Source organism: Cetorhinus maximus, chromosome 16 (assembly GCF_964194155.1).
Source record: "Cetorhinus maximus chromosome 16, sCetMax3.hap1.1, whole genome shotgun sequence".
Lineage (NCBI taxonomy): Eukaryota > Metazoa > Chordata > Chondrichthyes > Lamniformes > Cetorhinidae > Cetorhinus > Cetorhinus maximus.
This window is the reverse complement of record NC_135894.1, coordinates 27143513-27158612: the sequence shown is the minus strand read 5'-3', so window position 1 is coordinate 27158612 and position 15100 is coordinate 27143513. Positions and strand designations below refer to the sequence as shown.

The 15100-nt window shown below is 47.8% G+C and overlaps 1 protein-coding gene across 2 annotated transcripts in view; it reads right to left on the bottom strand.

Annotated features, from left to right (window-relative positions):
* The window catches only part of LOC144691455 (coagulation factor X-like), a 69228-nt gene extending 54614 nt beyond the window's left edge, over window positions 1-14614 (bottom strand). Inside the window, exons 1-3 of one of the 2 annotated variants that reach the window (XM_078559556.1) lie at window positions 14419-14611; window positions 7784-7944; window positions 2706-2730 (exon numbers count right to left, since the gene is read on the bottom strand). In XM_078559556.1, the coding sequence (XP_078415682.1) occupies window positions 2706-2730; window positions 7784-7944; window positions 14419-14485 (253 nt within the window). In that variant the 5' untranslated portion in view covers window positions 14486-14611. Of the gene's footprint in view, window positions 1-2705; window positions 2731-7783; window positions 7945-14418 lie in introns of both variants that reach the window. The other variant, XM_078559557.1, reaches the window with a different exon arrangement.
* Window positions 14615-15100: the final 486 nt, after the last annotated feature.

Below are 15100 nucleotides of genomic sequence, written 5' to 3'. Positions count from 1 at the left end.
TGACACACGCATCTTTGAAGGACTGAGGGACCTTTGTCTATGACCCACACCTCTGACTCTATCAGTCTGTGAATGAGCAATGTTGCAACAATAACAAATCAAACAATCATCAGTGCTATGGATGGTGGGAAGACAGAGTGGATGTCACTGTTGACCTCAAATACCTGGCCGTTCCACCCCAGCCTCACCAACACCAGTGAACCTGGGTGCATGGTGCCTCTCAAGCTCCAGGGTCCCCTGCTCGAAATGGCTTAAAATCATGAGCTGGGCCTGACCAGCTCCAGTCCTCGCATGCTCACGCGCATTGTGAGCATTCTCCTCCTGAAAAACAGAGATCACCATTCATTGCGGCTAATCGCACATGGACTTTGCACACGCATGCCGCACCCCTACCACAGTGGGCCATTTCAGGCCTCCAGTGCCTCCTGTCCCCAATACTGATGATCAGTCACACAAAGATAGTACACCTGCTCCCAAACCCCCCCCCACCCGCGCCACCGCCAACAGCCACCTTGGACACATTCAGCATCCATCACTTTAGGAAACACACCGTCTTAGTTCCCATAGCAAGGAGGCACAACTACGTGCAGCGCCGAGGGCAGCAGATGGCTCTTGGCCACGAGACCTTGAGGTTCCCCTTCTACAATCTCAAAACCGTGAATAGGACATGTGTTGGAACTCTGAGTATGCGCCTAGCTGCAACTCCTGCAGGTTGCTCCCAGACTAGTCATGTGCGACTAAGAGCAACACATGGTGCAGGGGAGAACTAATCTCCTCATGAACCACTCAGGCTGATGTAAGCATGGGCACTATCTGCTTGCCCACCCAGCATACGAGAAATGCCCAACATGATTCAATGCAGTCACAACAGTAAGTCTTGGGTCGGGGGGGGTTTCAAAGGCTAAGGCTACCTGCTGGGTTAAATACCCAATGCCAACATGGTACTCACCCTTCCAGAACGCAACAAATCTTGAAGCGCTTACGGCACTGGATCCAGGTGTGCCGCACCACATCACGGGAGCTCACCGTCTCCGCCACCTCCTCCCAGGCACGTTTGGTCATGTGGGGGGGCCTCCTCCTCCCATCCTGGGGGACCAACACCTCCCGCCGTGCTGCCACCTCCTCGAGGAGGGCAGCAAGGCAGTCATCAGAAAAGCGAGAGGCACATTGGCCCCCTGCTGGCCTACCCTGCAGCCTGGCCTGCTCCTGGGGCAGACCCTGCAGTCCTGCTGAGCAGACCCCTGCAGTTGGTTCTCCAGGTGGCCATAGCGAGCAGCCTACAGGAGGCTGCCAGGCCTTCTTTCAAACAGGCTGCCGTGTCGCCATTAGACCCGGCGGTCTGTGCACGCCCGCCGCAACCTTCACTCTCCCGCTCTCCACGGGAGTCGGAAATGCGCTGGGCGGGCCTTAATTGGCCCGCCCATGCAAAATGGCGGCGCGGCCCTGATCACGGGTGGCGATTGGGTCCACGCCCGCCCGTGTCCGCACCTGCTCCACCCACCAAACGGAAAATTTTGGCCATGAGGTTAGTACACAAAATTAGAGCACATGGGACTGGGGGCAATACACTGGCATGGATTGAGAACTGGTTAAAGGACAGAAAACAGCGAACGGGAATAGACAAGTCATTCTCAGGACGGCAGGTGTGACTGGTGGGGGTATATAAATGATTTGGATGTGGGGACCAAACGTGCTATTTTCAAGTTTGCTGATGACACAAAACTAGGTGGGAATGTAAGTTGTGAGGATGCAAGGAGTCTTCAAGGGGACTTGGGCAGGCTAAGTGAGTGGGCAAGAACATGGCAGATGGAATATAATGTGAATGTGTGAAGTTATCCACTTTGGTAGAAAAAACAGAAAGGCAGAGTATTTCTTAAATGGTGAAAGATTGGGAAGTGTTGATGTCCAAAGGGACCTGGGTGTCCTTGTTCATGAGTCACTAAAAGCTAGCATGCAGGAGCAACAAGCAATTAGGAAGGCCGATGGTATGTGGCCTTAAATGCAAAGAGATTTGAGTACAGAAGTAAAGATATCTTGCTGCAATTGCATAGAGCCTTGGTGAGACTGCACCTGGAACATTGTGTACAGTTTTGGTCTCCTTATCTAAGGAAGCATATATTTGCCATGGAGGGAGTGCAACAGAGGTTCACCAGGTTAATCTCTGGATGGCGGGATTGTCTTATGAGGCGAGATTGTGGAAACTGGGCCTGTTTTCTTTAGAATTTCGGTGATCTCATTGAAACTTACAAAATTCTTACGGGGCGTGACAGGGCGGATGTGGCTAGGATGTTCCCCCTGGCTGGTGAGTCTAGAACCAGGGGACACTGTCTCAGAATAAGGGGTAGACCATTTAAGGCTGAGATGAGAAGAATTTCTTCACTTAGAGGGTGGTGAATCTTTGGAATTCTCTACCCCAGAGGTCGGAGGCAGTTCAGTCATTGAGCGTGTTCAAGGCAGAAATCCACAGATTTCTGTATACTAATGATGTCAAGGAATGTGAAGATAGTGCTGGGAAGAGGCATTGAGGTAGATGATCAGCCATGATCTGTTTGAATGGCAGAGAAGGCTTGTTAGGCCGAATGGCCTACCCCTGTTTGCATGTTCCTATGTTCATGGCCCATCATTCCTAAATGGACCAACTAACTAAATGGTAACACATGCAGTGGAACTCAAACTAAATGGAATATAACAAAATGATTACTCACCTACATATTTACTCCAGTATTCATCCTGAAACAAGAAGGTGACACAGTATCAGTGCACATGATATTGTGTAAGGGCACAGAGAGACATTGAAAGCAGAGTTAAACAGATAATTCAATAATAAAAGCAAAAAGCTGAAAGCTACTGCGGATGCTGGAAATCCAAAACAAAAACAGAATTACCTGGAAAAACTCAGCAGGTCTGGCAGCATCGGTGGAGAAGAAATCAGTTAATGTTTCGAGTCTTCATGACCCTTTGGCAGAACTGAGTATAGCTAGGAGAAAGGCGAAATATAAGCTGGTTTAAGATGGGGGGGCGGGGGGAGAGAGAAGTTGAGGGTGTGGTGATTGTGGAGATAAGCAAGCAGTGATAGGAGCAGATAATCAAAAGATGTTACAGACAAAAGGATCAAAGAGGTGTTGAAGGTGGTGATATTGTCTAAGAAAAGTGCTAATTAAGAATGGAAGACAGGATACTCAAGGTACAGCTCTAGTGGGGGTGGGGTGGAAAGACTAACAAAGTTTTAGTTTTAGATTTAAAAATAATGGAAATAGGTGGGAAAAGAAGCATCTATATAAATTATTGAAAAAAAAGGGAGGGGGGAGAAACGGGGTGGGGATGGGGGGAGGGGGAGTTTAAGATCTAAAGTTGTTGAATTCAATATTCAGCCCGGAAGGCTGTAAAGTGCCTAGTCGGAAGATGAGGTGCTGTTCCTCCAGTTTGCGTTGGGCTTCACTGGAACAATGCAACAAGCCAAGGACAGACATGTGGGCAAGAGAACAGGGTGGAGTGTTAAAATGGCAAGCGACAGGGAGGTTTGGGTCTTTCTTGCGGACAGACCGCAGGTGTTCTGCAAAGCAGTCGCCCAGTTTGCGTTTGGACTCTCCAATGTAGAGGAGACTACATTGGGAGCAACGAATGCAGTAGACTAAGTTAGGGGAAATGCAAGTGAAATGCTGCTTCACTTGAAAGGAGTGTTTGGGCCCTTGGAGGGTGAGGAGAGAGGAAGTGAAGGGGCAGGTGTTGCATCTTCTGCGTGGGCATGGGGAGGTGCCATAGGTGGGGGTTGAGGAGTAGGGGGTGATGGAGGAGTGGACCAGGGTGTCCCGGAGGGAACGATCCCTACGGAATGCCGTCAGGGGGGGTGAAGGGAAGATGTGTTTGGTGGTGGCATCATGCTGGAGTTGGCGGAAATGGCGGAGGATGATCCTTTGAATGCGGAGGCTGGTGGGGTGATAAGTGAGGACAAGGGGGACCCTATCATGTTTCTGGGAAGGAGGAGAAGGCGTGAGGGAGGATGCGCGGGATATGGGCCGGACACGGTTGAGGGCCCTGTCAACGACCGTGGATGGAAAACCTCGGTTAAGGAAGAAGGAGGACATGTCTGAGGAGCTGTTTTTGAAGGTAGCGTCATCAGAACAGATGCGACGGAGGCGAAGGAACTGAGAGAATGGGATGGAGTCCTTACAGGAAGCGGGGTGTGAGGAGCTGTAGTCGAGGTAGCTGTGGGAGTCGGTAGGCTTGTAATGGATAGTGCCATAGTCAGTACTGTTTGCAAAATCCAGCTCTGTCTCACCAGCATCATCCTGTTATAGGACTGCAGAGCTCCATCAGAGTGAGCAGGTATATAACCCATTCTCAGTGTTATTGGGGGAAAGGTAAAACTAAAACCAGTAGAACAGGTGACTTTGATAATGATGTCGAGATTCTGAGCTCTGTGCGTGGGACACTGCGAAGATAAGTGAAAGATGGCAGCAAAGACACTGAAGTGATGAGCATATACAAGGGGTTAATTCACCAGTTGGATGGTAATCTGAAGGGTCAGATTGACTCCATTTATAAAATCAGCCTGACCTTCCTTCTATTAAACTCATCAGGTTCTATAAGGAATGTGATCTAATGGTTGGAGGAGAGATTGGTGGCAGTACAGTAAGGGGTGGAAGGGGGACTCGTGAGAGTCGGTGGGGAATGGGGAAGAGATTCAAGGGAAATGGGAGTGAGATTTATGGGAGTTAAGATTGAGATTTATGGGAGTTAGGAGTGAGGTTGGTGGGAAGTAGAAGAGAAATAGATTGGTGGAAAATAGAAGTGAGACTGTTGGGATGTAGGAGTGGGATTGGTAGGAAATAGGAAATGCATCATTCTTCTTGAGTTCTCTGCCCACAGTACTACAACGTCTATCACAGGCAGGCCAAGGAGGCAGGTCCCAAACCCATCTGAGCTGCAATGGGGATTGAACCCCATGTTGTTGGCCCCATTCTGACCCACACTGGCCTTCCAGCCAACTGGCCTCCCAAAGAGTCCAAGTTACTGTGGCAACCCATGCTTTCACATGCATGTTGTAGCCTGGAGATATGGACAGTGATGGTAGAGGCTCCAATTTTCTTTCCATCACATGTCTGACCAGGAATCTCTCCTGCTTGCCATTGGTGTGTGTTGGAAGGATTTGCAGGTTGATAATCAGCATGTTTGGCTGTGTTATGAAAGCACATTCCTCGACCATCAAGTCCTGGGATGGGACTTGAACCCAGAACTTCTGCCTCAGAGGCAGGGACACTACCTACTGCACCACAAGTCCCCCTGATAGGAGATGCATTAAGAGCCAGCATTACAGTTCAAAGGTTGTGTGCTCAGTGAAGAAATAGCATCCTATGCCATGGCACCAACAACAGTATGTGGCACTGCCCTCTCCACACCATTCATTCCTTGTCAAACTCTACAGTTTCCCGTGCTCCCCAGCACCACACATGGCCAACACAATTTCCTCTTTGCCAGAACGGAGGGACCCGAGGATCAAACTAACTCCATTTTTGGGTAGGATTCCAATAAGCCAGGAGATCTCCAGGCATGAATCAGACACCCTGAGGCAGCTCCACTGCTGGGGCCTTTCCAATGTCACCCTACCCTGCCTGCAGTCCCGGGAGTGGTGGGGTAGGGGAGGATTCAGAGGATGTGATCTGTGGATGGGGGTGGGGTTGGGGGTGTGGTCACAAGATGGGAACCTCCAGCGGGGTGCAGTCACCCTGGGGACCCAGGGTCCAATGCTCCTGCTGACTGGAAAATCTCAGCAAGAACTTGTGCAGCGAGGCCTCAGATTTGTCCAAAATCAGAAATGAATGCCGAGACAGGGCCACCCATAAAGAAAAGCCATAATCAATTGAGCAGTGTCCCAAATACCTGTGCAGTTCTGGTGTAGGCCTCTGCCCTGCTAATTTAGTTTTATGAGCCTAAAACAATCTTAAAACAGGAGCAACAATGTTAAATTTAGAAGCCTTTGTTTCTATCTGCTGTGTCCCATGCCATCTTTATTTTAAACATCTCCATGTAATCACTCTGCAATTCCGTCTGTTATAATGAAAACCTCTTTCTAATTTAGTTTTCTCATTCTGGGCAGAATCTTCCTTTGTACCCTCTCTATCATCTCAAGATCCATCCTCATGTCTCCTCATGTGGCTCTGTCGGCTCTGAGTGGGGGCATGTTAAAAAATGACATTTTAAAATTTTTCTTTTATTCTTAATTAACATCGGAAACCTGATCCCGTCCGTAGATGAGGCTTCCTTAAAAATCCAAAGGCCGCTTGGCCTTTTCGCCCACCCACCAGTTGGACGGGCAGGGAAATATTCACGTTAATTAATTTATTAATGGGCTTAACAGACCTTTTAGTTGTCAGTGGGCGCGCTGCTGACTCTCACGTACGTCCACCCAACCGAAATATCACGCAAGTACACGATGACGTTGGGACGCTCGCCCAACGCCATCGCGTGTTATTTCACGCTCGTGTGTGTCAGGTGCGTGCCCGCATGCTGAGCTAAAATCCAGCCCTTGTTTACCTTAATTTTAAAATCTTTATTTTTAATGTTAGAAACCTTCAGCTCCTGAGGCAGCCCTGTGCCTTCAGGGAGATTTCGCTGAGCGCACCCACGCACATGCGCTGACTTCCGTGCTCGTCCTCCTCCCCTCCATCCAGGCAGCGCTGAGCATTTCAGTGCACAGTTCATGCCGTTAATGGACCATCCAGCGTGAAATCGCGATCGGGGCCCGATCAGGGGCAGCAGCCACTCCCGGGCCCACCTGCCGCACCAGCCCGACGAGGGGAAAGTCCTTCCCATAGACTCATTACAGCCTAGAAGGATGCCATTGGGCCCATTGAGTTCATGCTGGCTCACTGTAGGGCAATCCAGTCAGTCCCATCCCCCTGCTCTATCCTCCATAGTCCTGCAAGTTATTTCCCTCAAGTGCCCATCCAACTATCTTTTGAAATCAGTGATTGACTCCACTTCCACACCCCTCATGGGCAGTGAGTTCTAGGTCATTACCACTCACTTCCTCTCATTCCCCCTGCATCTCTTGCCCAAACCTGTGATCCTGAATCCTTGTATCATCAGCTAATGGACATGGTTCACATTTATTACCCAGAGAAGGTGGTTGTTTGAATGGCTGGTGTTGTTTTTAAAATAACTGAGCAGCTTGCTTAGGCCACCGCACCCAGGGCCCATAAAGAGTCAACCACTTTTGTGCCGGGCTGGAGTCACATATAAGCCAGACTGGGTAAGGAAGGACAGTTTCCTTCCCTTAATGAACCTGTTGGATTTTTATGACAATCCAATGGCTTCATCGTCGCTCCTACCAATACCAGAATTTTATTCCCTGATGGAATTCAAATTTGTAACATCACCTTGCATTCCCTGAATTTAGACCAGGTCTCTAGATTACTAATCCTGTAACCTATCCACCAATACTGTACTCCACAAAGAAAATATAGCATAAATGAGCACTGAGGGTTAGATGTGTTGTCCCTCAGTGCACTCACAGTACAAGGGAGAACATAGATAAAGATATCTCCATCTGGAGTTCTCTCAGGTGATGATATTTAGGACAAATATTTGTAGAATATTATTTCAATCCATTAGTAATTTTTCCAACATCTTCCAATGTGAATGAAAGTGACAGCTTGCCTGGCCAGATTGGCTAATATTTCTCATGTTGTTGCATCGAAGGAATGCAGTAGAAAAATATGACAGTGCTCAGAAATGGAACAACCAATTGCCAATCAAAACTGAATCAAAAGTTTGTACTTACAGTTTTCTGGTCATCTTCATAAATTTCTCTGACTTCTTCATATGAACACCTTTCTTCGATGCATTCCCTCTCCACGTTACCTTCTTTAAATTCCTCCCAGAATCCGTTTGCACGTCTTAGGCGTGTTAAGACGCTGTTAGCCTTTTCATTGGTCAGAAAGACTAAATGAAAGCAACCAACGATAAACAAAAAACTCCGCAGCTGTAACTCTGTCAGTTAAACTATTCAGCCTGTCAGAAAGTTATGATGTCAGGTCAAGTGCTTGGGGACAGGAAAGGCAGAATCAGCCCTGTAGAATCATGGGCCTATTCCTGACCTATAGAATCATGGGCCTATCCCTGACCTATAGAATCATGGGCCTATCCCTTACCTATAGAATAATGGGCCCATCCCTGACCTATAGAATCATGGGCCTATCTCTGACCTATAGAATCACGGGCCTATCCCTGACCTACAGAATCATGGGCCTATCCCTAACCTATAGAATAATGGGCCTATCTCTGACCTATAGAATCACGGGCCTATCCCTGACCTACAGAATCATGGGCCTATCCCTAACCTATAGAATAATGGGCCTATCCCTGACCTATAGAATCACGAGCCTATCGCTGACCTATAGAATCACGGGCCTATCCCTGGCCTACAGAATCATCTGACCTATAGATTCATGGGCCTATCCCTGATCTATAGAATCATGGGCCTATCCCGGACCTACAGAGTCACGGGCCTATCGCTGACCAACAGAATCATTTGACCTAAAGAATCACGGGCCTATCCCTGATCTTTAGAATCATGGGCCTATCCCTGACCTACAGAATCACGGGCCTATCCCTGACCTACAGAATCACGGGCCTATCCCTGACCTACAGATTCACGGGCCTATCCCTGACCTACAGAATCATTTGACCTATAGAATAATGGGCCCATCCCTGACCTATAGAATCATGGGCCTATCCCTGACCTATAGAATCACGGGCCTATCCCTGACCTATGGAACCATGGGCCCATCCCTGACTTATAGAATCATCGGCCTATCTCTGACCTATAGAATCATGGGCCCATCCCTGACCTACAGAATCACGGGCCTATCCCTGACCTACAGAATCATCTGACCTATAGAATCATGGGCCCATCCCCGACCTATAGAATCATGGGCCTATCCCTGACCTATAGAATCACGGGCCTATCCCATACCTATGGAATCATGGGCCCATCCCTGACCTATAGAATCATCGGCCTATCTCTGACCTATAGAATCACGGGCCTATCCCTGACCTATAGAATCATGGGCCCATCCCTGAACTATAGAATCATGGGCCTATCCCTGACCTATAGAATCACGGGCCTATCCCTGACCTATGGAATCATGGGCCCATCCCTGACCAATAGAATCACTGGCCTATCCCTGACCTATGGAATCATCTGACCCATAGAATCATGGGCCTATCCCTGATCTATAGAATCATGGGCCTATCTCTGACCTATAGAATCATGGGCCTATCCCTGACCTACAGAATCACGGACCTACCCCTGACCTACAGAATCATCTGACCCATAGAATCATGGGCCTATCCCTGATCTATAGAATCATGTACCTATCCCTGACCTACAGAATCATGGGCCTATCCCTGACCTATAGAATCATCGGCCTATCCCTGACCTATAGAATCACGGGCCTAACCCTGACCTATGAAATCACGGGCCAATCCCTGACCTATAGAATAATGGGCCTATCCCTGACCTATAGAATCACGGGCCTATCCCTGACCTATAGAATCATGGGCCCATCCCTGAACTATAGAATCATGGGCCTATCCCTGACCTATAGAATCACGGGCCTATCCCTGACCTATGGAATCATGGGCCCATCCCTGACCAATAGAATCACGGGCCTATCCCTGACCTATGGAATCATCTGACCCATAGAATCATGGGCCTATCCCTGATCTATAGAATCATGGGCCTATCCCTGACCTATAGAATCATGGGCCTATCCCTGACCTACAGAATCACGGACCTACCCCTGACCTACAGAATCATCTGACCCATAGAATCATGGGCCTATCCCTGATCTATAGAATCATGTACCTATCCCTGACCTACAGAATCATGGGCCTATCCCTGACCTATAGAATCATCGGCCTATCCCTGACCTATAGAATCACGGGCCTAACCCTGACCTATGAAATCACGGGCCAATCCCTGACCTATAGAATAATGAGCCTATCCCTGACCTATAGAATCATGGGCCTATCCCTGATCTATAGAATCATGGACCTATCCCTGACCTACAGAATCATGGGCCTATCCCTGACCTATAGAATCATTGGCCTATCCCTGAGCTACAGAATCACGGGCCTATCCCTGACCTATAGAATCATGGACCTATCCCTGACCTACAGAATCATGGGCCTATCCCTGATCTATAGAATCATCGGCCTATCCCTGACCTATAAAATCACGGGCCTAACGCTGACCTATGAAATCAAGGGCCAATCCCTGAACTATAGAATCATCGTCCTATCTCCGACCTACAGAATCATGGGCCTATCCCTGACCTACAGAATCATGGGCCTATCCCTGACCTACAGAATCATGGGCCTATCCCTGACCTACAGAATTATCTGACCTATAGAATTATTGACCTATCCCTGACCTATAGAATTATGGGCCTATCCCTGATCTATAGAATCATGGGCCTATCCCTGACCTACAGAATCATGGGCCTATCCCTGACCTACAGAATTATCTGACCTATAGAATTATTGGCCTATCCCTGACCTATAGAATTATGGGCCTATCCCTGATCTATAGAATCATGGGCCTATCCCTGACCTACAGAATCATGGGCCTATCCCTGACCTACAGAATCACGGGCCTATCACTGACCTACAGAATTATCTGACCTATAGAATCATTGGCCTATCCCTGACCTATAGAATTATGGGCCTATCCCTGACCTACAGAATCATGGGTCTATCCCTGACCTATAGAATCACGGGTCTATCCCTGACCTATAGAATCATGAGCCTATTCCTGACCTACACAATCATGAGCCTATTCCCGATCTATAGCATCATGGGTGCATCTCTGACCTATTGAATCACAGACCTATCTCTGACCTATAGAATCACGGGCCTATTTCTGACTTATAGAATCATGGGCCTATCTCTGATCTATAGGATCATGCGCCTATTTCTGACCTATTGAATCACAGACCTATCTCTGACCTATAGAATCACGTGCCTATTTCTGACTTATAGAATCATGGGCCTATCCCTGATCTATAGGATCATGCACCTAACTCTGACCTACAGAATAATAGGCCTATCCCTGACCTATAGAATCATTGGTCTATTCCTGACCTATAGAATCACGGGCCTATCCCTGACCTATAGAATCATCATCCTATCTCTAACCTACAGAATCATGGGCCTATCCCTGACCTACGGAATCACGGGCCTATCACTGACCTACAGAATTAGCTGACCTATAGAATCATTGACCTATCCCTGACCTATAGAATTATGGGCCTATCCCTGATCTATAGAATCATGGGCCTATCCCTGACCTACAGAATCACGGGCCTATCCCTGACCTACAGAATTATCTGACCTATAGAATTATTGGCCTATCCCTGACCTATAGAATTATGGGCCTATCCCTGATCTATAGAATCATGGGCCTATCCCTGACCTACAGAATCATGGGCCTACCCCTGACCTATAGAATCATCGGCCTATCTCTGACCTATAGAATCATGGGCCTATCCCTGACCTATAGAATCATGAGCCTATTCCTGACCTGCACAATCATGAGCCTATTCCCGATCTATAGCATCATGGGTGCATCTCTGACCTATTGAATCACAGACCTATCTCTGACCTATGGAATCATGGGCCCATCCCTGACCTATAGAATCATGGGCCTATCTCTGACCTATAGAATCACGGGCCTATCCCTGACCTACAGAATCACGGGCCTACCCCTGACCTACAGAATCATCTGACCCATAGAATCATGGGCCTATCCCTGATCTATAGAATCATGGACCTATCCCTGACCTACAGAATCACAGGCCTATCCCTGATCTATAGAATCACGGGCCTATCCCTGACCTATAGAATCACGGGCCTAACCCTGACCTATGAAATCATGGGCCAATCCCTGACCTATAGAATCATCGGCCTATCTCTGACCTACAGAAACATGGGCCTATCCCTGACCTACAGTATTATCTGACCTATAGAATCATTGGCCTATCCCTGACCTATAGAATTATGGGCCTATCCCTGCTCTATAGAATCATGGGCCTATCTCTGACCTACAGAATCATGGGCCTATCCCTGACCTACAAAATCATGGGCCTATCCCTGACCTACAGAATCACGGGCCTATCCCTGACCTACAGAATTATCTGACCTATAGAATTATTGGCCTATCCCTGACCTATAGAATTATGGGCCTATCCCTGATCTATAGAATCATGGGCCTATCCCTGACCTACAGAATCATTGGCCTATCTCTGACCTATAGAATCACGGGCCTATCCCTGACCTATAGAATCATGAGCCTATTCCTGACCTACACAATCATGAGCTTATTCCCGATCTATAGCATCATGGGTGCATCTCTGACCTATTGAATCACAGACCTATCTCTGACCTATTGAATCACAGACCTAACTCTGACCTATAGAATCACGGGCCTATTTCTGACTTATAGAATCATGGGCCTATCCCTGATCTATAGGATCATGCGCCTATCTCTGACCTATAGAATAATAGGCCTATCCCTGACCTATAGAATCATTGGCCTATTCCAGACCTATAGAATCACGGGCCTATCCCTGACCTATAGAATCATCGTCCTATCTCTGACCTACAGAATCACGGGCCTATCCCTGACCTACAGAATTATCTGACCTATAGAATCATTGGCCTATCCATGACCTATAGAATTATGGGCCTATTCCTGATCTATAGAATCATGGGCCTATGCTTGACCTACAGAATCATGGGCCTATCCCTGTCCTATAGAATCATTGGCCTATCTCTGACCTATAGAATCACGGGCCTATCCCTGACCTACACAATCATGAGCCTATTCCCGATCTATAGCATCATGGGTGCATCTCTGACCTATTGAATCACAGACCTATTTCTGACCTATAGAATCATGGGCCTATCTCTGACCTACAGAATCATGGGCCTATCCCTGACCTATAGAATCACGGGCCTAACCCTGACCTATGAAATCATGGGCCAATCCCTGACCTATAGAATCATTGGCCTATCTCTGACCTACAGAATCATGGGCCTATCCCTGACCTATAGAATCATGGGCCTATCCCTGACCTATAGAATCATTGGCCTATCTCTGACCTATAGAATCACGGGCCTATCCCTGACCTATAGAATCATGATCCTATTTCTGACCTACACAATCATGAGCCTATTCCCGATCTATAGCATCATGGGCGCATCTCTGACCTATTGAATCACAGACCTATCTCTGACCTATAGAATCACGGGCCCATCCCTGACCTCTAGAATCATGGGCCTATTTCTGACTTATAGAATCATGGGCCTATCCCTGATCTATAGGATCATGCGCCCATCTCTGACCTATTGAATCACAGACCTATCTCTGACCTATAGAATCACGGGCCTATTTCTGATTTATGGAATCATGGGCCTATCCCTGATCTATAGGATCATGCGCCTATCTCTGACCTACAGAATAATAGGCCTATCCCTGACCTATAGAATCATTGGCCTATTCCTGATCTATAGAATCACGGGCCTATCTCTGAGCTATAGACTCATGGGCCAATATCTGACCTGTAGAATCATGGGCCTTGCTGCCCCCCACTTTCCCCACCCCCCACCCCAGCCTTTCTGCCTTGGACTGCGAGCCTGCCCTCTGGCTATTGATTGGCCACTTTGCAGAAAATGAATGAAGTCCGCACAGGATGCGGGCGCCTGACCCCCATTTGAGGCAGGTGGCAGGATTCAGAAGACTGCAGGGAAAATCCTGCCCTGGGATTCTTCCCCAGGTGCTTTGGAAACACAGGGCCATTCGCTGATTTAAATAGAAGGAAGGACAGACACTCGGAGGGATGGGGAAGAGAATAGGCATGCTAAGGGGAAGTGGGGGGTGGGGTCTGGTTACATGACGGGATGACAAATAAAGGGGCAATTGGATCAAATGGAGTGTGGTGAATCAAGGGGAAACGGGGGCAGAATGGTGGGGAATGAGGATCTTTAAATAATGAACATCTACCAGTAATTGTAACGGAAATGAGCTCATTCCTATGACTACGACATTTTGTAACAGAAATTGAACTGAGCCGTTTTGTTCTGAAAGGCTGATTTCACAAACATTCCTCAATCAGAGACTTCAGACTGAACCAAATACCAAAAGAACAGTTTGTGGGTACTCAGCTGCTGGTTCCTATTTATTTCAGCTGTCAAACAATCCTGGCCAAACGTGTCAATCAACTGCAACCTTACTGAAGGGATGAGCCTCTTCTCCTCATTAAGATTACAAACTTTGAATCTTTGCACAATCGGTAAGCACAGTTTTAAATTTGAGAATCTTTGTACAAAAAGCGGTTGACAGAAAGACTGTACCTGGAATTTCAGCTCCTGTGGGATTAAAAAACAGGAAAAGATATATGGCCCAGAAAAGACTCGCCATGGTTTGTTTCTGTTAAAAGTTCTCGCATCTGAATTTCTGTGAACTGGCTGAATCAACAAGAGTTCAAAGATCATCGACAAGCTTGGAAAAGGAAAACACTCAAATCCTATCGACCCTCATCTCTGGCATCCTGTGTGCATCACAATCAGCAGATAGCTGTCCCCTGCAACCAGTGAATTCAGGGCAAGAGATTCTGAACAGAACAGCCTAATGCACAGGTCCAAACATTACCCCCACTCTGCCCCCACCCTTCCCAACCCCACACCCTGCCGTGTCTGTGTAAAATTGGAATTTCACTTTGTTTTGGGGCTGAGGCAGTTCCTGTTGGCTTTCTGCCCCTGGTTTCCCAACATAACATAAACCTTCCCTGCAATAAGGATATTGAGTTCTTTACTTATTTATTCATGGCATATGAGGGTCACTGGCTGCGCCAGCAATTATTGGCCAAACCTAGTTGCCCTTGAGGTGTTGGTGAGCTGCCTTCCTGAACCGCTGAAGTCCATGTGGTGTAGGTACACCCACAGTGCTGTTAGGGAGGGAGTTCCAGGATATAGTTTCAGTTCAGGATGGCTCGGCGGGAGGCTTGCAGGTGGTGATGTTCTCAAATATCTGTCC